The sequence below is a fragment of the Girardinichthys multiradiatus genome, chromosome 13 (assembly GCF_021462225.1).
Source record: "Girardinichthys multiradiatus isolate DD_20200921_A chromosome 13, DD_fGirMul_XY1, whole genome shotgun sequence".
NCBI lineage: Eukaryota > Metazoa > Chordata > Actinopteri > Cyprinodontiformes > Goodeidae > Girardinichthys > Girardinichthys multiradiatus.
In genome coordinates this window covers 8,311,433-8,335,451 of record NC_061806.1, presented here as the reverse complement: position 1 = coordinate 8,335,451, position 24,019 = coordinate 8,311,433, and the positions used below count along the sequence as shown (strand labels likewise).

Genomic DNA, 24,019 nt, shown 5'->3' with positions numbered 1-24,019 from the left:
GCAGTCGGGTTTGGAGGGCCGCTGCTGCAGGTGTCACCCACCTTGGTGGGCTTCGTAGCCGACAGAATGGAGAAAGCTTCGCCATCCTTTTCCTAGTCGTCAGACCCGAGACTAACGGTTCCGCCTCGGAGTCAGATTCTGCACCAGCAAAATTACTGAAATCCGGGAGGTCGGCCTCATCTTCCTCTGGGTCAAGTAGTGGCACGACAGCGTCAAGCTGGTCGCCCCAAATGGCTCCTGCCAAAGGGGACTCTCCCTCATCGGTAGCGGTGATTGGTGACTGGGGGGATTGGATACCCCCAACAGGCTAGCTTGGCACGCTAGCCTGCGACAACGTGATTTAAGAGAGAGCCGTACACAGTGTTCACAGCTTGCTGGTGACGCCAACCCGTCCTGGGCATGTTGCAGCCCTGGACACGAAGCACAGACAGGATGTGTATCTGCTCCAGAAATCAGGCTGCCAAACGTGCAAGTTCTAGTCGGTGGCTTGGCTCTGTCCATGGCGAGTACAGCAGCTAGATTCGCGACTATGCTTCATTTAAAACATAAGCCAAAGGGCGCAGCTAGTTTGGTGACCAGTTGCAGCTGCTGCTGTTCGATGACAGACCAGCGGTTGTAAAACTCAGAGCAACCAAGTACAGCTATTGAGAAGTGCCCGGCGACCAAATTGTTAGCTCACTCTGTGAACAGTTAAGCTAGCACAATAGTTGCCATACTAGCAGTCTGAGAGCTGCTTCTGGGAGCGAGAAGAGGTGTTAGACTGGGCATCTATACTGGGAGGATGTCCCACCTACCAGAGCAGACGTCACCTCTGTGGGCCAGTCAGAACTGGCGTAATGTAATAGAGCTTCTGCGGGACAGGCACTGGGGGCGTGTCCCCATGTTGAAAGAACTGGTCACTTCGGCACTTTGTCTGGCACCTCATTAAAACATCTTGTGTAAAGTATCGTGGAAAACTTTAGCAGTTTGAAACTGTAACCTTTAAAAACCCCCATATCTTGATAACGAAAATCAAACCATGCCTACTTTAAAGCTTTGATTTCAGTTTCATTCTACCATGTTGGAACAAATCACCTTCACCAAAGAATGTAAAAGTAAATATTTCACCAACATACTGAAATAAAAGAGAAAGAGTAGAACAAAGAGAACTCTGCTATTAGGAACACAATACTTTCATATGTATAAAAATGTAATATGAAGCTAATTTATGCTGGATGACCTTAAGTTGTAAACCCAACATGGCTTTTAAAATATAATCACTTTATTTTTTTACAGTGTTTACAGTGGCCTATGTTTTCAACCTTCTTTTTCTTTTACTTCTTCATCCAGCTTGTTTGATTACAAATTTTACTGCAACATGAGGAATTATGGGTAAATACGCAGCGATGTAATGGAAAAAACGCTGGATGTTGTTTTTTTTAAAAGGGAGTCCTGGAATCCAATGGAGCAACTAGGTACGCCAACTGTTGCTTCGCCAATTGCCGAGTTGCACATCTGATCTAAATGGTAATTAGGAGGACTAATACATTTAAGATGCCTCTGGGAATTTGCTCCTTTTGCACCAGCTCATTTGGTCATTAGAATAAATAGCCTGCAGTGCCCCAGCACTATGACAATGCCTTGCCATGTCACCAAGGACAAGTTATGCTGGGCTTACATGTCCTCTTGGTGCTTATACCGAATAAGCAAGATGCAGGCAGTTGTTGCTGCCAGGATGAGGTGCCTCCCTAACTGTTGTGACTGTCATCCAAAACAACTAGCTTAGAATCAGCATTCTGACTCACGGCCAGAACTATGAGAGCAAGCCAGGCAGGCCTCCAGGTCTGCTGACTCCCAAAGCAAATCAAGCAGAACCTTTCAACAATCCTCTAATCCATACATTTCTCAGGTGAGACAAAACATGAGCTTTACTGAGATGAGGTAGGTACCCCCCAAAGAAACTAGGTAAGTACAAACTGTATATAACTGTATGTATGTAAGATGGTACCAGAAAGGGCTGGGTTTGCATGAGAAATGAAAACAGATATGAAATTAAAAAATATTCTAAGTAGACAAAGCCATTAAAAAGAAGACCTTGCAGATGGAAAAAAAACTTAAGTTTTCATTGCATAACAAAATCGCAACCTAAGAAAAAAACAGTAAAATCAGAGTTGATAGAATAAGGTGTAGATTTAGGGATGGGTACCTTTCACATTTGAACTGATATGGTACCAATACCAGGTACCTAGGAATCAATACCAGTACTCAACAGTACCAGTTTGCATGTTTATGTGGTAATAATGTTAATTCATTTAACAATAAAATCTGAAAATGTTTCAATTTAACATATTTATTTGTCAATATATAAACTTTAATGAATATATCAAAACAACATCCAGCAGTTTATATTGTAACATCTCAGTGGTTTCAAACATTTCTCCTCCCATGTTTGTGGCTGCAGATGACGGGTTGCTAACGGATGTAGGTGTGCTAACGGTGCCGAATCCAAGAGTTGTAGCTGTAAATCTGAGGCTGACGAAAATTGTGCACTCTTCCACTCCCTCAGTGTCAAAATGATGCGTTTAGGTACCAAAACTTGGTACCGTTTGATTTTATGTAAGTTGAAAGAAATGTTCTACAGGCAATAGCTTAGAGACCAAAAGGACCAGCACCCTCCCAAGAAATTTAAAGTGCTCTGTGGCAAGCTTGTAATTTGCCACTGTGGTGAATGACTACTTTAGAACAAAAAATAAAATAAAAACTTATTTCTGTTGCTCTGTTACTCAAATGTGCAAGAATATGTACCAGCATTTTCCCCAGATATTGGTGAACCATACATTGTAAATGGAAGAAGCTAAAAGTCTCACTTTACTACACATGATTGGTGTAGGACTGTTTCCCGTGTTTCCTCCTCTTGCAACCTGTTTGGGCTATGGATAAAGAGAGAGAGAGCTCTGCAGCGTGCCACTGTTTCGTAGCCCTATGACAACATGGGGATTCCATCAGAGCAGTGAAACGCCGTCGTCCTGAGAGCTTTACAGGAGGGTGGGTTAAAACACAGACACTGATAAACAAAGAAATATCAAGTGCGACAAATTAAAGTAGAAGAACAGGAAAGTACGGCCCAGCTATGCTCCACTTGGCCTGCTTTCCAAGAGTTTGCATTACTGTTTTTTTTTCCGTATTGATACCTACTTTTTTGGTCCCTGCTCCTGAGCAGGTACGATCGTGGCTGAGTAGGTGACTATAGTAGTGACTACATGTGACGTAAACAGACTGCTGTTCACTGATTGGCCATGGGACCAGGAGAAATGAGAAGGCTTTTACTGAGGTTGTGCAGGGAAAAGTCAATTTTCCCTGCAATAATGTTAAGGACCACAATGTCTGAAGCGGGTCAAACCCAAGTATAATTTTGCTATTTACAAATCATAAACCTTGCCTGAAGGCTGAAAGAAAAGAAAAAGGACACATCAGCCTTCACAATTACACAGAGGCGGGTTCTGTATTTAATAACATCCTAAATCAGCTGATCACACATAAAATCAGTTGTTCAGACACACAAACATTTCCCCCAAAACACACAAAACAATAACACCATTAAATGGTAAATGGCCTGGTCCCCAGAGATCTCAAAGCACTTAACACTACAATCAGTAATCCACTCACTCATACACACATTCACACACTGACAGTGTAGTAAGCTACTTTGTAGCCACAGCTGCCCTGCGGCAGACTCACAGTGGGGCTGCCACAGGCGCCACCGAACCCTCTGACCACCATCAGCAGGCAAGGCGGGTGAGTGTCTTGCCATAGAACACAACGACTGAGACAGACAGAGCTAGGATTCGGCAACCCACCAGTTACAGAACAAACCCCTGCCACTCCCACCACTGTCGGTCCAGCGTGTTTGGTTCGGAAATGTATTGATAGTCAGCAAGCGAACCAGCGTCTGCAGGAGGAGGGAGCAGGCAGAGAGAAGCTGCTTGTAATCATTCTGACTTCATCGGATCAAACAGGAGGAAGACCGTGCTGAATCCACTGAGCATGAATATCCATAACCAAATCTAACACTAACTTCACCGCAGTCAAAAGTCGGTTTTGTGCTGTAAAGTCCTTGTCCTCTTTATCGCCATGACTGGCACAAAAACCTCCTCAAAGCCCAAAATTGTAACATCAGGCAAACTCTAGAGCTTCAACAGCCTACACAGCAATGTTCTCTCATCTCCACTTCCCCTGCTGTAGCCTCTCACATCAGAACCCCTGTGTCTTATTTTCTAAGTTCTGGCTGGGCTATGTTCCAGATAATTATCGTGAGTGGATCATTTAATATATGAAAAAAAGACATTCTTGCGTATACAATAATATAAATATTATTAGTATTTTCTTCAGTTATGTTTTTATTTTAATATTTACTTATTCTTTATTTTTATTGCTTCACGCAAATTACTAATGTGACGATGTCACACAAAATATTTTAAAAGCGGCACAGCGCAGTACACTGACAGCTGGAGGCGGGGCTTCAGCCACCATAGCTCCAGCCATCAGTGGGTCAATGAAAACATAACAGCTACCATGCCGCATAGAGAGGGACCAAGTGGAGCAGAGCCATGCTGCTTAATTAGAGCCAGAGGAAAAGGGGCATAAGTTTAAAGTTGCACTTCAGGTATGTTAGAGGATATACATTACCAGATAGATTCAAGAGACGCTTTACTGGTTCAAGGTCATCAGTGGTGTGAACTGTGGCAGTTACTGTATAATGGCCACATGATTCCTATTAAACAGCTGATGGTGTTGCTAAAAAACAACAGCACTTCACAGTAGTATCAGCAGTATAAGAAGAGATGTATTTTAGCTTCAGTTTTTGTAAATGGCAGCAGAATTGTACTTACATGGAGACACTGTACCCAGTTATTACAATTATTGGGATTTCAACAGCTCTATACCCTCTACAGGGTGCTCGAGGGTTCATGGGAGTTTGCCCAACCGGTTCACATGTGTTTTGTGGACCTGGAGAAGGCATTCGGCTGTGTCCCTCGTGATGCCCTGTGGGGGGTGCTCCGGGAGTATGGAATCGGGGGCCCTTTACTAGGGGCCATCCGGTCCCTGTACGAGCGGAGCAGGAGTTTGGTCCGCATTGCCGGCACTAAGTCGGACCTGTTCCCAGTGCATGTTGGACTCCGGCAGGGCTGCCCTTTGTCACCGGTCCTGTTCATAACTTTTATGGACAGGATTTCTAGACACAGCCAAGGGCCGGAGGGGGTCGGGTTTGGGGACCAGTGGATTTCGTCTCTTCTTTTTGCAGATGACGTGGTCCTGCTGACCCCCTCTAGCCAAGACCTACAGCATGCGCTGTGGCGGTTCGCAGCCGAGTGTGAAGCGGCTGGGATGAGGATCAGCTCCTCCAAGTCCGAGGCCATGGTACTCGACCGGAAAAGGGTGGCTTGTCCTCTTCAGGTTGGAAGGGAGTTCCTGCCTCAAGTGGAGGAGTTTAAGTATCTCGGGGTCTTGTTCACGAGTGAGGGAAGATGGAGCGGGAGACCGACAGACGGATCGGTGCGGCTGCCACAGTAATGGGGGCGCTGTGCCGGTCCATTGTGGTGAAGAGAGAGCTGAGCCGAAAAGCAAAGCTCTCAATTTACTGGTCGTTCCTACCCTCACCTATGGCCATGAACTTTGGGTCATGACCGAAAGAACGAGATCCCGGATACAAGCGGCTGAAATGAGTTTCCTCCGTAGGGTGGCCGGGCACTCCCTTAGAGATAGGGTGAGGAGCTCGGCCATCCGGGAGGGGCTCGGAGTAGAGCCGCTGCTCCTCCACATTGAGAGGAGCCAGTTGAGGTGGCTCGGGCATCTATACCGGATGCCTCCTGGACGCCTTCCTCGGGAGGTGTTCCAGGCACGTCCCACCGGGAGGAGGCCCAGGGGACGGCCCAGGACACGCTGGAGGGACTATGTCTCTCGGCTGGCCTGGGAACGCCTTGGGCTCCCCCTGGAGGAACTGGAGGAGGTGTCTGGAGAGAGGGACGTCTGGGCGTCTCTGTTGAGTCTGCTGCCCCCGCGACCCGGTCCTGGATAAGCGGAAGACGACGAGTACGAGGGATTTCAACATTCAAAGATTTTAAAAAAAATCAACAATTCAATTCAATTCAATTCAGTTTTATTTACATTGCGCCAATTCACAACACGTTGTCTCAAGGCACTTCACAAAGGGTTTGGAATGGTGCAGACAATGCTTCTAGATTTCAACCAAAGATTGCTCTCTATAGATTCACCTTCATCTTACATGCACATGTGCTAGAACTGAATCAATTCAGTTAATCTGCACATCCCTGTACTACACTAATAAATAAAAATAAACACATTAAATCAATTAAATTAAACTAAACTGATTTTGCGCAAGCATCAGTAAGGACTAAGAAATTCCATACAAGAATCGGCTTCTATAAAATGTCTTCAAACCTTTTCTTAGTAAAATCCTCACTTCACCTGTCACCAAGCCATGAGCAACAGGCTTCAGGTTACCTTGGCATTGAAAAAACAGGCACATGTATACTGATGAAAGATAAAACAGTAAGGATATGGGGTACCCAGCTGTGGTTTGAAGCCGTACATTTTATCTGTGGAGTGTATAAGGCAAACACGTAAATCAAGTACTCTGATGAAAGAGGCTGCAGCACACAAATGTAGTTATACTTTAAAAAATACCCATGTACATTATAACGGTGGTGTTGCATTTTGATTTCTCATAATTATCTAACATTCCCTCCTGTCTCTCTCCTTAGCCAAGTCCAGACAAAGACATTCGGTCATGATGCCAAAAATCTAATAACAAACAGAGTCCAACGGATAGCTGCCCGCTACGCAACTTAGACTGGATGGATGGGACATTCAGTTAATTTGTTGTCCCATCCATGGCATCTGCGCAGACACTTATGTTAAGTAAGGCCATATCTTTCACCCAAAGCAGCCGTCTGTCTAACTGGTCCACAGGTTTCTAAATAGCACAGCGGAGAACTGTACCAAGGTGACCTTGGCAATGTAAACAGACTTCTTACTTTATTTGCTTCAATATGATCTTGATAGATGTCTTACAGGCCCTGAAAAGTCATAATACATTGTTGGATTCTTCAGCACGGGGTCATAGAGGATGACGACCACAGAGCTTCAACCTTTTGAAAAATTGAGCAAAGACTTTTGTGCCTTTGTTGTATTGAAACTTTAGTTCAGCTTCTGGAGACTGAAGCTATCTATCAAGATATACCAGTCAAAGGCAATAAGGCAGGGCATACAACAAGCCTAATCATAGGTAAACTGAATCGACACATTTATTCCACACTGTCTCTGTGTATCTCACTCTGAGGATAAAGCAGAATAAGGCAAGAGTAAACCAAAGCTGACTTGTGCACAATTAAAGTGAGCTTTGGCACCAGCAGGTTATCTAATAAACACTCAGAAGCCAGTGAAGTTCTACACAGCAGACTGATTCTGTTGATCCGTTTCCAGCTAAATGATATAGAAAATATAAAACAAAATGGTGGGTATGTACAGTACACGATGACATGAATACAATAATTACGTTACAAACATACACTCATTGACCATTTCATTAGGAATACATTTTGATAGTATAACAACTAATCACATTAATTCAACAATTCAGCCATTCAGGCGTCTAGATGTGGGGAAGATGACTTACTAAAAGTTTACATGAGAGTGGGGTAAATGGAAATAATTTACTTTGAAAGTAGCATGGCAAAACCCTCTGTGTTTACAGAAAATGGTCTGAAAAAGAGAAAATATTAAGGAGTGGCAGTTGTGTGGATGAAAAAGCCTTGCTGATGTGAGAGGTACAGTAGAATCAGCAGACTGGTTTGAGGTGATCGGAAGGCAACTATAACTCAAAATACCCCTCATTATAACCGATGAGTGAAGAATACCATCCCTGAACACAAAACATGTCGGACCTTAAGGCAGTTGGAGACAGCAGCAAAAGACCACGCAGGGTGCCACTCCTGTCAGATAACATCCGGAACGTGAGAATACAATTCACACATGCTAATGAAAGTTGGACATTAATAGATTAGGAAAACATTAGCTGGTCAGATAAGTCTCAATTTCAGCTGCAACATCCAGACGGTACAGGGATCAGAATTTGGCTAAATCAACATTAAATGTGGATTTATCCTGCCTTGTGTCACCAGTTTAGGTCGGTGGCCATAGTGTAATGATGTGGGGGAGATTGTGTTGTTGCTTGTGCCAATCCCTTTAAGACCACAGTACTTCCAGCAGGTTAATGCACCATGTTCAGCTGACAAACCTGCAGCAACTGTGTGACAATTTCCATTCAATATGGATCAAAATCTTTGAGGTGTTTCCAACACCTTGTTGAATCATTGCCAGGAACATTTAAGTGATTCTGAGAACAAAAGAGGGTCTATCACAGTTGTAGCAAGATGTACCTAATGAAGTGGCTGGTGAGTGTAGGCTCAGTCGGTCTATCCAACCAAAATGGATGACCCCAACACTATTCTTAATCTATAAGATCCAATTTGTTGATGTACCCTCAATTGCCAGCAATAGCAACTTTAACTATTATGTAAACATCTTCCACAGGATTTAGGAGTGTGTTTATAGAGTTGCGGCCTTTGCTTTAATTCATCCCAAAGGTGTTCAAGAAGTTTGAGGTCAGGACCCAGTGCAGGCTAGTTAAGTTTCTCCACACCAAACTTTACACACCTGAAGGCATGGAAGTGATTGGAACACCATGATTCATTGATTTGCTGCTGTGACCCAATACGTGTGGCATTATAGTGCACTACTGGATTGAATGAGCTGAGGTAGGCACCCCCCAATAAACTGATCTCCACATTACTCAGAAATATTACCATCAAAAGACAAACTAAGGTTCTGAAGAAGGACTATATGAAAAAAGATTCAATGCAATTGGTGGATTTCTGTGAAGGTCAACAGGTATTAAACTACCTGACATAAAGTCCTGAAGAGTCTCACTCTGGCATTAATAAAGGAATGGAAATCAGCTTTTTATATTAAAGAAATGGATTTTCTTATTTATTAATTTAATAATTTATTAAATCTGATGGGCAATTAGTTGGGTTTAATAGAATTTGCATTGATTCCATATGTCAACCCAAAGCTAGGAAAGAACCACAATCAACTGATCATCAAGTGGCAAAATTAATGGGACTGTAGCACATGGTGAGTCTTACCAAATATGATGCTGGCTGCCTGTTGCTGGCAGAAATTAGATAAATATGCTACTGTTGCTGGCAGGAAAAGTAAAAAACAAATGTGTTTTTAACTTCAAATGTGTCCTTGTTCTCGAGGCACAGCATCAGCAGCTGAATCATTAAAGAACATCACTTACAAATCAATACTTAGGGTGGAAATCTACAGGTAGAGGTGAACAAGACAAAGCAGAGAGAAAATAATAAATAGCTTGAACCCGGAGCGAAGAAAAAGAAAGTCATTTGGCTGTTTGGCTGGAGTTTCACACTCTGTGCCGACAGCTGTGCCAGTTATAAATATCTGCACCACAAGTCTGGTTGTGCATGTGTGAAGAGAGCTGAAGTGCCACTGGCAGGGCTGGGGCTAAAAATAGCAGGCAGGCAGGCCGCCAACTCTGCCTCTGTCTCCATTAGATTTGATTAGGCCTGAAGAAGTTCAGCCCTCCCTTCACTCAGCAAGCCCCCCAAACTACCCTCCCTCAACACTCTGCCTGCATGTGCTCAATGTTTGAGGCAGCTTCCCTTGGTGTAACACACAATCCTCTCTTTCTGCACACAGTAGGAGGGTTCATTGCTCCAAATATGCTTATTATGGATTTTCTAATGTGAGATCACATTTTTTCAGTTGTTTAAAAAAAAAAAAAAATCAGCCCATTAAATATTCAGTCTTTTAAATAAGATGAGTATATATTGATGTGTAATCTTTTTTACCTTCTTTGGAAAATAAAGCTATTTGATGATAGGTAAACACCAACAATTAACACTCTTTAACTCATTAAACAACATATAATCTATAAAAAAAAAAATTTAATTGGGGAAAAACTTTGAAAATGTTACCCCTAATAGTTAGTCTTGGGGTGTTCTTTCAGCATCTTGTGGTTTGCTCCCAGGACAAACTTACTTCAACAACCGAGACCTTGGCATGTCAGCAGCCGTTTCTTTATTTTGTTTGCAAATAGTGAAATGGTGGAAGTCAACTCCTTTTGAGACCCCTTTAAATCACTCACCAGACTCATAAGCAGCAAAGATCTTGTTCTTGAAGGCCTCACAGCCATCTCAATCGACTGTCACTTCAACAGTGGTGAACACACCAAACTAAATGTCTGAGGTTTGAACAGGACAAGCCTCCTTCAAAATGCTGATGTTCAAATCATGTGCTCCTGTGTGGGATTTTAGCCTTTTTAAGTAGGAATAAATGTGTGGGTGTGCTAATTTATTCCACTTCAGAAACTGTATTTATTTATTTTTTTAACATTTTAAAGAAATTTCAACCGGTCATTTCTTGAGTTTTTTTTCTTTTTTTCTGTTTTGGTTGACTATATGTGCAATATGTTAGAAAAATATCACGAGACTTTATATGATTAAGAACTTGGCAGAAATTTATTGGTTTACAAAACAGATGCACTGCTCAGAACTTGTGGCCAATTTGGTTTTGTTTTTCTTTCCAGCCTGAACTGCTGATATCAGTTTTAGCTGATTTGATTACTTTTTAAAAATGTTGATATAAAAAAGCAAAGGAACAGCACATATATTTCATTGCTTTCCAGCTTTTGGCAGGTATCGGTCATCTATGAGAAAGCAGCTGCTGTGAAACAGGGCTTACTCATATTTTTATATGAAGAAACAATTCGAACTTGAAATTTGAAATACCTTTTTGCATCTACTTCTAATGAGCAAAGATCTCTGTCATAACTCTAAGATTTTCACAAGGCTACCAACATTTCCAGGTCTAGCAGGTTCCATGATAGACAGATGTTGAACGGCCAAAGGATCAAACACAGAAGGTTTGCAGTAATATGTTTAGCCTTCCTGGTATCTGCTGGGAGTGGTGCTCTCTCTCATTGTTTGAATGAATTGCAGACATGTCTTGACATCTCTTGAAAACATTTAACTTTTCAAGTAGCTTCTTACATCTCTATACTTCTGACCATTTTTAAACAACTCACTGATACTACAGATAATTAACATTAAGTGTTTTTTCCACAGTAACTGTGACCAAACAGAAGAGTATTATCTCAAATTAATAGTATGTAGCTTTTAAATCGGAAGAAGATTTTTTTTTTATTTCCAACCAGCCGGTTTGATAAAACCTGGTTCAAATTAAGACACTAAACCTTAGTTTTCAGAAAAGTTCAACAAAATGTTTTCTGGCACAGCACAGCACAGTGTAGTTTATTATTTGCACACCCTATGTGTTTGTGCCATGGAAGGATGTGTTGTATGCTCCCCTGCCTGTGCTGCTGATATCTGCAGCAGCAAGATGCTGAAGTAACTCGCTTCAAACCCAGACACTTTGGGTGAGTTGCCCTCAGTTTGTCTGAGATGTTTTTTTCCATAAGAATTGATGTTACCTGGTAGGCCATAAAGATTAAAACTCCATATCCTTCACATATTGCAGCAGAGGCACATTTGAGTGTGTGAAGCACAGATAGGAGCTCCTCCACAACAGTCATCAGTCAGTTTGAGGGTCCATGGATCTGATAGTTTGATGAAGGCTCTAGTTGAAAAAAACCGCATCTTTGTTCAAGTACCTGCTGAACATGTAATAAATAATAAATTGTACTTTGTTGAAATGTACTACTTTAGCTTGTGCTCAAGCAAATTCTCCTGTTGTTTAGGTAGAGTCAAACTACAACTAGGCAATAAAAACCAGGATAGTGATTTATAAACATAAAGTGGTACATATCTAAATGTGCTCACTGCAAAAACTGAGTTTAAAACTAAATTCAAATTGCTCAACCAAACATACTTTAGGATTTTTTTATTTAATTGCAGGAATAATAGTTTTTTTCTTTTGTAAGCAGTGGTCACTTACCAGTCAGTCAGCTAACTTTGAGCAGTTGTTACCATTTTCAAAGTCTTAATGGGAAAACTACAAAGTAAATATAACCTCGTACTCACCTGGCCTATGTACACTGAAAGATAGCTTGCCTTAAAAACCCAATTCTAGGAGTTTTCTGTATGAGTCTGTATAACTGTGGATAAATCCTGGTCCAGTCTTTTTACAACATAGCTAAAGATCAATAAACATTGGGGGTATTTATTAATGCACAGTTCTCTCAGGATCTTACCACAGATGAGGTCTGGACTACAGCTGTTCTGTTAAGGCCTTAGGCCCCGTCCACCCGGAGACAAGCTTAGGTGTATCAACAAAGGTATTTTGTTGTTTAGGCGTTGCTCCACACCGATGTGGCGTATCGGGAGGTCAAAAGTGATCATTTTTAAAAACAGGTCCCAGAGTATGTCGAAACACTGGTTTTGTTTTGCTGTGTGTACATGTGAAACGTGATTTTTCTGAAACGATGATGATGTAGCTCCACCTCTCACTGTAACCCACATGTGCCTGACTCTCACAAGAACAACAAACATGGCGCTGTTCAGTGTTGCGTTCATACTAAGGCAAATGCTGGCTTTTATGACAGTTAGAGCAGAATCTACTGCTTCTCTTCTCCAAACATGACTACATCATCAGTCCAAATAAAGCTCTCCTTTAAAGCTTGATTGTTCTTCTTTGCCGACATGAGTTGTCTGCGCATGCCCAGTGTTTTTATCGACTGCTTTTGGTAGATTTCTGTGGCAGTTTCACAGCGCCACCAATGGGCCTGGCATACATAATAGAACTTTTCAGTGTAGCTTCATGCACTCGTGTGGACACAAGTTTTTTTCTAATATGGTGCTATCTGTTTGGAACTAGTTTTTGCAATGATACCGCTTTCTTCTTTGTGTGGACTAGGCCTCAGAGGTTTGAGATAGAGCATCAGACATTATAAGTGCTTTTGTGAAGTGTATGGCACAACTACAAACCAAGACATAGATGTGACAAAACCTAACAGATCAGGCAAGGATACAATTTATTGGAGAAGGCAAGAGGCCTATGGTAACTCTGAAGGAGCTGTAATGATCCAGCGGCTCAGTAAAGAGAATCTGCTCAAAGGACACCTATTAGTCGTGCACTCAAAATCTCTCATCTATTGAAGAATGACAACAAAATAAACATTCCTTAACAAAAGCCATGAGAAATCTTGTTTGCAGTTTGCCCCAAGCTATGAAGGGGATGCAGTAAACGTGCGGAACATAGTGTTCTGGTAAGATGAGACCAGAATTCAACTTTTGGGATAAAATACAAATTTCTAACACTACACATCACTTTGAACACCCCATCCCCATGAAGCTGGTAGGAATTGATAGGAACATAGATGGAGCCATGTATAGGGCAATTGTGAAAAAAAAAACTTTTAGCGGCTGCAAAAGACTTGAGACTGGGGTGGATGTTCACCTTCCAAATGACACAAACACACAATATAGAGCCATAGCTACAATGGGTTGGTTTAGTCAAAAGCATATTTATGTGTTAGAATGGTCCACTCAAGGTCCCTAAATTCAATTAAGAATCTGTGGCAAAACCTAAACATCTATATTCACACACACTTTCCATACAATCTGACTGAGCATGAGCTATTTAGCAAAGAAGAATTATCTAGTTGTCCAAAGCTTGTAGAGACATGCTCCAAAACACATTTAGCTGTATAGTTTCTGAGCACAAATGAACATCCCAAATAAAGATGTTTAAGTAATTTCCTCCCACTTCACAAACATGCACTACGTTGAGTTCTTCTGTCACATTCAATTTTGTGGCTGAAAGAATGAGAAAAAGTTCAGGAGCTCTGGAGACAATTTCATTTGAGTTTTAGCAGGTCAGACAGAGAATGGTCCATTCTAAGAGTTGCTGCCAGGGGAAAGGCCAGTAAAAGCCTAATCTCTTTCTCTCTCAGACTGTTTACCTCGGAGGACCATGTACTTCTACATTCTGACAGGAATCTCTATAGTGTAAAACCAAAGGATTATGAAGGGAAAAGTAAAACTGAACTAGAAGCACCCTGGACATTTGGCGCTTTAAAGATAATGACTACACGTGTTTTACTAAGCCTGCCTGTTTAGTAAAATAGGTTCCTCTGAAACATGCCCAAAGAAAATCAGCGTCAGGTGAAGATACAAAGTCCACAGTGGGATGAGTGAATGAGTAGGACTGAAAACTGACCATCTTTACAGTGTGTTCAGGGCAATTACAGTGGTGGGATTATGGTTTTCCTTTCCCTCCTCTTACTCCCAGTAACACAAATCCTACGTAGATACTTTGGGGGTTCATGTACACATACCACAATGGGATGTAATAAAGAAGAGGACTGTGGCTGTAGTGAAGATACTAGATCCACAGTCAAACTCCAAAGACCCTGAGGCACAAATATGCTCCAACTGAGGATTAGGAGATGAAAAGTGACATACATCTGTGGTGAAGAGTTGAAAAAGGTGTTAAAGAAAGTGATGGATGTGCCACAAGCCTCCTAAAAGATGAGTAGTTGAAATATGTTGTAAATAATTGGAAAACCTAACAAATCTCAACAGCCAGACTCCTTTCACCTGAGGCAAATCCATCCCATTCTGACAGTATCCACATTTCTCAAACCCACTGGTACTCTGTGGTTCTGGGAGGACTGTAAAAGAGGTGCTTAGATTGAGCAATGAAAGGTCAGTGAAACAAACATGTTGGCTCTTCCTGTGCTGATTGCGGATCACTCTTAATTGATTAAACATACTCATAGACTGCAAGTGTGCTTTACCAGGATAGGCCAGCAATGAACAACACATAATTACATTTGATAAACTTGGGGGAAAGTTGTTCATAGAATGAAACATGCTGATATTTGTACTTGCAAAATATGTGGGGTTTAAATGGCAAAACAAAATCTGACCCCTGATGTGTGCACTCTATATAACAAGAGAGTTAGTCTCTGTAGTTTGCCCAATTGTTTTGCAAGGCAGTAGTACCTGGAAACAAATTTAAAGCCTCCATTTTCATTCTTTGTTTTACACTACTACAACTAGAAATACATCAAGTTCCTTCCTGATCCTGTTGATCAGGAAAATTCAAAAAGCAGTGCAATCTCAATTTTCGTAACCTGGTTTGACGTACTATTTAATTTATTTTACAAAGCAGACAGCCTTAAATAGATGAAGATGCAAGCCTGCCGATCAAGTCAGGTATATGGGTGCAATTCGAACCTATTTCTGCACCATGTTGAAGAGAAACATGTTTTCCTTTTTCATTACTATTTTAAATGACAAAGAAGTCCAGATACACATGACGGTAGGAAATATAGAAGAATGGTATTTATAAATCATTAGTGATAGCAGAATGATGTATTCTTTTCACTGATTCAGTAATGATTGGAGAAAAAAAAATTGAATGATTAACGATTGAAGTTGGAATGTGTCAGAATATAAACTTACTACAAGATGTCTACAAAAATACAGAGTACTTACTTGTTATCACTTTAGAATAAAAAAAAGAAGCAACTCTATGCTATTATATCCTGTTAAGTTTCACTAAGTAAATTAAAAAGGGCTTTTAGTTTCTATTGTTGGGTCCGGCCTGGCTGTTCACCAGCTCCTCCTCCTTTCTGCTCCTCCCTCCCCTTAAGAAGTCAATAAATGAATTCTACCTCCTGCAACATTTACAATCTATTGTTGGTAAAGCCAGCTTTGCATCAGGTCAATTTTTTATAATCCTTTTTCATCCACCGAACCATTATTATTACCCGTTTTCAACAGACGGTATTTTTCCTTTATTTATTTGCATTATCTGCATGTCACTTATAGCTATGGTCTTTTTGAATTGGAGACAATTTGCTCTTTTAGTAATTCAAAATAAATATACATAAATGTGGATAGAAATCTCCTTCAGTTCATGCATAATACCCCCTTTAAATGTAGACAAACTGAATAAGTACAAAGAGACGTTATTTGAATGTTAGCTCTATTGTAGGAGCAGATCTAACTCTGTCTCTAGTTTCATGGATGTTCAAACCCAGGTTTGCACCGATTTAGCACCGGTAAATAGTTTCCATAATTTGTCCTTAATCCTTTATAACCAAATCTGTCACCAATTATACAAAAACTGAACCCATCATGATAATGAGAAATGCACCCAGAATATTTATGACAATAAGCAGGACACAATAGGATGAATCCTCCTGATTTTCAAAGCACAAATTAAAATTAAAGGAGAAGGTGCTCCTGTTCTTACATCCAGCTTTTAAGTAGATTTTAGAGCCCTTTAGAGCTCTTGCAGAAGCTCCAAAGCTCCAACGCTGCACTCTGCTCTGAAAACCACCAGTGTCAGTCAAACTCTGCCTCTAGTAAGCTTAAGAACTCCTTAAAATGCCTCGCTCGTCTCTAACAAAGGCTACGTTTTTTCACAGCACAGGTAGTGGATGTCAAACATGTTATGTAAAACATCCACAGGGAAAGGAATTCACTGTATTATCAAACATACTGCATAGAGAGGATCTGTATAAAAATTAAACCTTTACTTAAAACAGCTTGATTACAAACCACAAATTGCCCGTTTTGCAGAATTTAGTTAATCACAATAAATGACAAAAGCAAGGATTTTTGTCCCATTTGCCGAAACAGTACTCATGAGGGAAAACATAAACACAAGGACTTTGGTATGTGTCCCATCTAATGTCCTAGTGTATAACTAATCCTAAATTTATCAACAGCCATAATCATTAACTTATTTGATTTCCTTTAGAGGTTAATAAAGTATTTTTGGTGTTTCCAAAATAAAATATCTTTCCTGTTTTTACATTTATTAAAGTTACTTGGCTATTTTCTTGGGGGAAAAAAAAGTCTGAAGATGATTTTAGTTGTGAATTGGCATTGTTTAAAAAGACAATATTAAATTTCTGAGTAACATCAACTGAAGTGCCCATTAAACTGTATTGCTGGTCTCAACCTGAGTAATTAAAAATGGCTTTATTGTGTTAAAATTGCATGAGCTGCATTTATTGTTCATTTGCACTTCTATTTGTTTCTCATGAAATAAGTTCTATGCCAAATTTTGTAAACTTAAAAACACAGCATAATGAGTTGTTTTCCACTTATATTGAAGAAACAGTAAGCTTAATTAGTGAGCTAATCTTAAAGGCTTTCTAACTTTCAACTAGAACATGATGGTATTGGATGCTATGCTCTTAGTATTTATTTCTGTCAAATCCAAAGCAGCAGAAAAAGTCTTTCAAATGACACTAAAGATGCTGGTTTTCTCTTTAACAGATACTTTCAACATCTAATAAAAATCCAACTTGCAGGCCAACAGTCAGGCGGGATGATATGTTGAAATGGAAAACATCTCCAATCTACTTACTGGCCAGTAGATGTCAGCATTTATAAAACACGTTTCATTTAAGTGCAAAATTTAACATACTTCACTATAGGTATTAAGGCTCCTAGAGTCGGTGTGGAGTGGTAGTGTGGGGCTCTTGGGGGAGTTGGTTTTGTAAAGTCATGGTTTTAATGTTTAGCGTTCCATTGTTTGTTGTAGTGGCACAGTCATTGGGGCCTGCCATAGCATTGCATAGGAGAGCAGTGCATTGCATTGCGAAGCAATGCAATGCACTGCCTCCATGCAATGCATGGCAGGCCCCTATTACTATTCACCTGGTCAAAACCTATCTCCGTTAATGCGGCCCGAACCGCAGCGCGCACCCCCACAATATATACATCAAAACGTCCGGCTCGGTCCCGGGAGGTGTGCTATTACTTTTATTGGCGTTTCGAGTTACTATGGCGACGTAATTAACGAAAAACCACCCCCCCAAAATCCCCATAGGAATGAATGGAGTCAGGGGTGAAGAAATCCTCAAAATTCACTGTTTTTGAGGCTCTACTGTATCGCCATACTTTCACCTAGAAACACAGTTTGACTTTCAGTTTGTAGGAAAATCCGCCGGCTCTTCAGAAGTGAAAACGGTTTGTTGATAACTGCTACGGTTTCTCTAAAATTAGACTCCAAGCGACACAAAGTTTGAGAGAAAATCACACTCTTAACAGTGGAGATGGCAGTTACTAGAGTGTAAAAAGAGGGGATTTTTTTCAGGAAAAATGACTTTCAACTGGCACTCACGGCCACAAATTTCGCTCTACAGCCACAATTTTCGGTCAGATTGTAGGGCCGGGCCTCTGCTTTCACACAATAATTTCAAAATTGTTCTAAGTCTCATAGATTTCTGTCAAAACACCCTCGATCGCCAAGAGTCAGTAGATTTCTGTAGGCCTTCTCCCATGTATTTTCAATGAGAGCTTGACCTGTAATCCAGGAGTGACACCATTTCTTTCCATAATCATATTTTATACTGTGAATGACATAGAGCAATGAAAATATCCATGATTGGGGACGAGGGACAGCTGTCGCCCACAATTTAAAAAATTTTCAAATACCATGTACGGATTCCCAGATATTAGACTTTGTTCGGGAGCATGTTCAGGCATTTTTGCCTTTTTCTCCATTTTCCCTTACTTTTCACCCAGTGTTGTGTCTTTATTATTATATTTTCACTAATAAAGGATGAATATTAATGTTCCCCTGTCCGTTCTGATAAAAACGGTCCAAGAATGATGTCGATCGCCCCTACGGTTTCAGAGTTATGGCCAGTTGTTCGGGAGCATGCGCCTCCATGTTATAAAGCCTAGACCAGGGGAGACAGAGAGAGAGGTGCTGCGTGAGTGAGAAACAGCAGGTGTCAAGTTACACTGACGCTCTTTGCTGATTGGCTGATTCATTCCTCACTGTTCTATTTATAGCTCTGTGTATCTCCTACTGTATATGTCTGGATGTGATTCTGTCTTTCTTTCTGCCTCTCTGTGTCTCACACTGGGACACACACCCACACACACACACTCACACACAGACACACCCACACACACACACTCACACACACATGCATGGATTACTGTCTTTCTGAGGACTTTGCATTGACTTTCATTGATTTTCAGTCATTTCTATGGCTTAAACCTGACCTGACCCCCTTTGACCATCTTCATAGGAGGCAACTACATGGCGGCCATGTTGTGTGGGGAACTTAAACAACATGTACTGCTGTTCCAACACCCAGACAACAGTGATTGACCCTAAAGGTCAATTTCTTTCATCAACCCTCCATGCTTACTAATGATTATTTAAAGCTTATAATAACATACACAATGGTTTTACAATAGCAAGCAGGTTCTATATAACTAATGGAACTAACCCAGACCTGAAAGGACAACCATGCTTGATTTTCAAAATAAGACAACACCTGCTCTACAAAATATAAGACTTTAAACAATAGATGATTGCAGGAGTGGGCTTCACACTACTGTTGGAGCTCCCCCAGTGATAGGAATGGGACTATGCTGGTCCTTTGAAACAGGCTTACAGAAACTTTCAAAATAAAAGCCTACACCTTCCATACTTAATAATGATTTCTTAAGCTTATAATAGCATTCATAATGATTTTTAAATAGCAAGCAGGATCTATATAACTAATGGAACTAACCCAGACCTGAAGTGACAACCATGCTGGACTTTCAAAATAAGACAAAACATGATCTACAAAATAAAAGCCTTTAAACAATAGATGTTTGCAGGAATGGGCTTCACACTAATGTTGGAGCTCACCCAGTGTTGTCGTTTTAAAATAAAGCCTACTGAAACTTTCAAAGTAAAAGCCTCAACCCCCCATAGTTACTATGGATTTTGTGAGCTCACAAGAGCATAGAAAATGATTTTTAAATAGCAATCGGGTTCTATTTAATCAATGCAACTAACCCAGACCTGAAAGTACAACCATGCTGGACTTTCAAAATAAGACAAAACATGCTCTACAAAATAAAAGCCTTTGCATTTTGAACAATAGATCATTTCACAACTGGGCTTCACACTAATATTGGAGCTCACCCAGTGTTGGCCTTTTAAAATAAGGCTTACTGAAAATGTCTAAATAAAAGCCTCAGTCTTCCAGAGTTACTAGTAATATTTAAAGCTGATAATAGCATAGAAAATGAATTTCAATTAAAATAGCTAGCTCCGGTCCCAGAAGCACGCACCAAGAGGCAGGCCCCGTCTAAATTTCTTCCGAAATTTTCTAGTTTCTCTTTATTATGATTCGCTGTTGTGTGTCTTTCAATTATGCTAGGCAGAATGATATATCCTCATAAATGACACGTATGACATATGGGGTGGGTGGACGTAAGATCTCGTCTGATACAATGATGTTCATATCTCATCTGGAATTTGTAAGAATGCCATCAGGTGGTCAAACCAATTCATTGCAGGTAGCAGTCAATATACATGATGTCCTGGCTACAACAGATGGTTGGCAACCAGATTCTACTGTAAATCAATCAACTACAAAGTAAACCACACTCTGTGTCAACATCCCCATGAGGCAAAGAAAATACTTTAGACCTTTACTAAAAATATAGGTAAATGTCTACATGTTTTCAATTTCCAGGGTGTACATTAGAGTTTTACCTTGCATTATAAATTCTACCTTTTTAAGTTTTGCTTAAGCTACACTTGAACCGCACTCAATATTTGGTTGGGGCTATTTTTGTATAAATAACTACATCACTGCGACATGGCATTGGGGCAATCAACCTTTATCACTGTCAAGACATTAAGGAAACTCGGGTTGTTTGACATCTCAGCCGGTACTGTGACAGCTTACGGTTATATCCTGAATAAATCTGTTTGTGTGGTTCTTGAAGCACTGGCTCCAGCGTTGTGAATCTCCCTCAGATCTTTGAATAGGATTTGCTTCTTAAGCCTCTAAAAACTGTGGTTATCCATGGTGCTTGTGGACTTCTTCAACCACATTTTTTCCTTTCACTAAACTTTCCATGGCTATGCTTGGATACAGCACTCTATGAACAGCCAGCTTCTTTAGCAATGACCTTTTGTGGCATAACACTAAATGAAGAATGCAAGTGACTGTCTGCAACACAGTTGCCAGGTCAACAGTCTTCTCCATAACGGTATAGGTCATAACATAACATTTCTGTCTGAAAACTCCTTTCTAATTGGTCTTACACTATATTCGATTTAGCACAGAAACGTAATTTTCAATAGCTGTGAGACATGAAATAAATTGAAATAAATGCTTGAAATATATCACTCTGTGTGTAATGGGTCTAGATAATTTGGGTTTCACGGTTTGACTTGAATTACTGAATTAAATGAATCTTTGAATACTGTAATTGACCAAAATTCACCTGTAATCACTAGGGGTGCCTCGATTGCAGTTTTCTGGCTGATTACCAATTTTTTAAAAGCCTGACCTGCCGATTCCAGCTGTTATAAGGTCACAATACACCTTCAAAGTTCGAATCTTATTTTACTGAAAAACATTGAACAATACCTGTGGAACAATACAAACCTGTTTTAACTGCACGAGGTAGTGCTCTCAAACATAAATGAAATTTTAGAGCATTGCTGTTCTTTTAGTTTTTAAATTTTCACAAAAAAAAAAAAGAAAACTTGCACTATAGGTTAGAGAAGTAGGTAAGATCGGTGGATAAGGTCGGCTTCACATGTAAGTATCGGCCAATCACGAATCTCCTAAAATTAAGGTAATCGGGGCTGATCAATTGGTGCATACCTAGTAATTACACCTTGCTCATATCCATATTAGATGAGCATATATAACTTTTAAACTTTTCACAAAGAAGTCTCAAGGACTAATAAATCGTGGTCAGATTCAAAATATAAATTTATTGTACATTCTAAAATGTATTTGCATAACATCTGTTGCACAATTAAATGACGTTCTGAAATATTTTTTCAAAATATTTTTGTTGTTTTTTTTACCGTGAACAAGTAACATCCTACAATCTTTTTTTCTTTCAATAGTCATCATCCTGTCAAACTGCAGAAGAGTAAGAAAGAATAGAAGACTATGACAGCAAATCTCATCAGTAAACATAATTTCTGTTTTCTTCATAATTCACATAGGAAATAAAATGCTCTCTCTGGTTTTGAAAGGTAACGCATTGCAGACTCCATCCCTGTAGGTGGTTAGGCTGTTAGGTGCTACATGATGCAGTGACTTTCTAGCCATCAGACATCTGTAAGCGAACACCCTTACAGATCTGCTCCATGTGGAGAACACTCATTCTATCTTGCCTGCATGCCTTCACCGAGCTCGAGGACTGATTGAAGGAACAGAGTGCCTCTTGAACCATTGTAGGATATCATCAAAATAAGCCCAGTGCCCTTTCTACAGGCAGATACCAAAAGGTCTCTGTAAAATTCTAAACCGAGATAACCATCCTTTGCAGAAACAGAAGTGCAATGAGGGTGCATGAGGATGAACGTTCCTACGCTTTGCTCCAAGAAGCGGACCCAAACAATGTAGTCTTGTTTCCGCTGCAGAGACGTCTGTGCCTACCTTAACGTGGCTGTACTCGGCCTTGCCAGACTCGCTGCTCACAGATTTGGTCTCCGTCCTGGGCTTGAGGACATGTCTGAGTGGACTGGAGATTGGCCAACCCGTCACACTGATCCCATCTGAACATACAACACACACCAAAGAAGAAGACAAAAACAGCACAAATATAAGGATTATCATTAAACAGCAACTGCCAGGCATTCCCACAGGTATATCAGCTGTCCATGAAGCTTTATGGCAGCCATTTTGTGATGAATTGCTTTCATTATTTCTTGAATGTTGTCACTTTCGGTAATTCATAATTTCTTTAGATAGTGATTTTTTCTCTTAAGAACCACATTCTCTACGATTCACTTGGTACTACAGAATCTTGGAATCCATCCCAGACTGGTTGCTTTGGATCCAACAAAAGTAGGTAAACCTGTTTCTCAAAGCATGACCAGACTATTTAATTTAAATCTGCCATAACACAGTTTCTTATCTTGTTTCAAAGGCTGGGATCTCTAAAACGTTTTAGATGGGTCTAAGCATGAAGAAACAAAGCATATTGTTTGAAACATTAGCATATTTCTCTTTGATGAACAACTTACAACCAGACTGGCCAGTTACTATGCTGGAAAAAACCTCATATTTATATATTTTTGGGGCCTGCCATAGCAATGCATAGGAGGCACCTATTACTATTCACCTGGTCAAAGCCTATCTCCGTTAATGCGGCCCGAACCGCAGCGCGCACCCCCACAATATATACATCAAAACGTCCGGCTCGGTCCCGGGAGGTGTGCTATTACTTTTATTGGCGTTTCGAGTTACCGTGGCGACGTAATTAACGAAAAACCACCCCCCCAAAATCCCCATAGGAATGAATGGAGTCAGGGGCGGAAGGAATCCTCAAAATTCACTGTTTTTGAGGCTCTGCTGTATCGCCATACTTTCACCTAGAAACACAGTTTGACTTTCAGTTTGTAGGAAAATCCGCCGGCTCTTCAGAAGTGAAAACGGTTTGTTGATAACTGCTACGGTTTCTCTAAAATTAGACTCCAAGCGACACAAAGTTTGAGAGAAAATCACACTCTTAACAGTGGAGATGGCAATTACTAGAGTGTAAAAAGAGGGGATTTTTTTCAGGAAAAATGAGTTTCAACTGGCACTCACGGCCACAAATTTCGCTCTACAGCCACGATTTTCGGTCAGATTGTAGAGCCGGGCCTCTGCTTTCACACAATAATTTCAAAATTGTTCGAAGTCTCATAGATTTCTGTCAAAACAGAATTCTGTAGGCCTTCTCCCATGTATTTTCAATGAGAGCTTGACCTGTAATCCATGAGTGACACCATTTATTTCCATAATCATATTTTATACTGTGAATGACATAGAGCTATGAAAATCTCCATGATTGGGGACGAGGGATAGCTGTCGCCCACAGTTTAAAATTTTTTTAAATACCATGTACGGATTCCGAGATATTAGACTTTGTTCGGCAGCATGTTCAGGAATTTTAGCCTTTTTCTCCATTTTCCATCT

The 24,019-nt window shown here is 40.5% G+C and overlaps 1 protein-coding gene across 3 annotated transcripts in view; it reads right to left on the bottom strand.

Annotated features, from left to right (window-relative positions):
- Positions 1-24,019, bottom strand: part of trappc9 (trafficking protein particle complex subunit 9) — a 319,159-nt gene that overhangs the window by 172,561 nt on the left and 122,579 nt on the right. For all 3 annotated transcript variants that reach the window (XM_047383974.1, XM_047383972.1, XM_047383973.1), the window contains one exon: positions 22,496-22,614. In XM_047383974.1, coding sequence (XP_047239930.1) covers positions 22,496-22,614 — 119 coding nt within the window. The remainder of the gene's footprint in view (positions 1-22,495; positions 22,615-24,019) is intronic.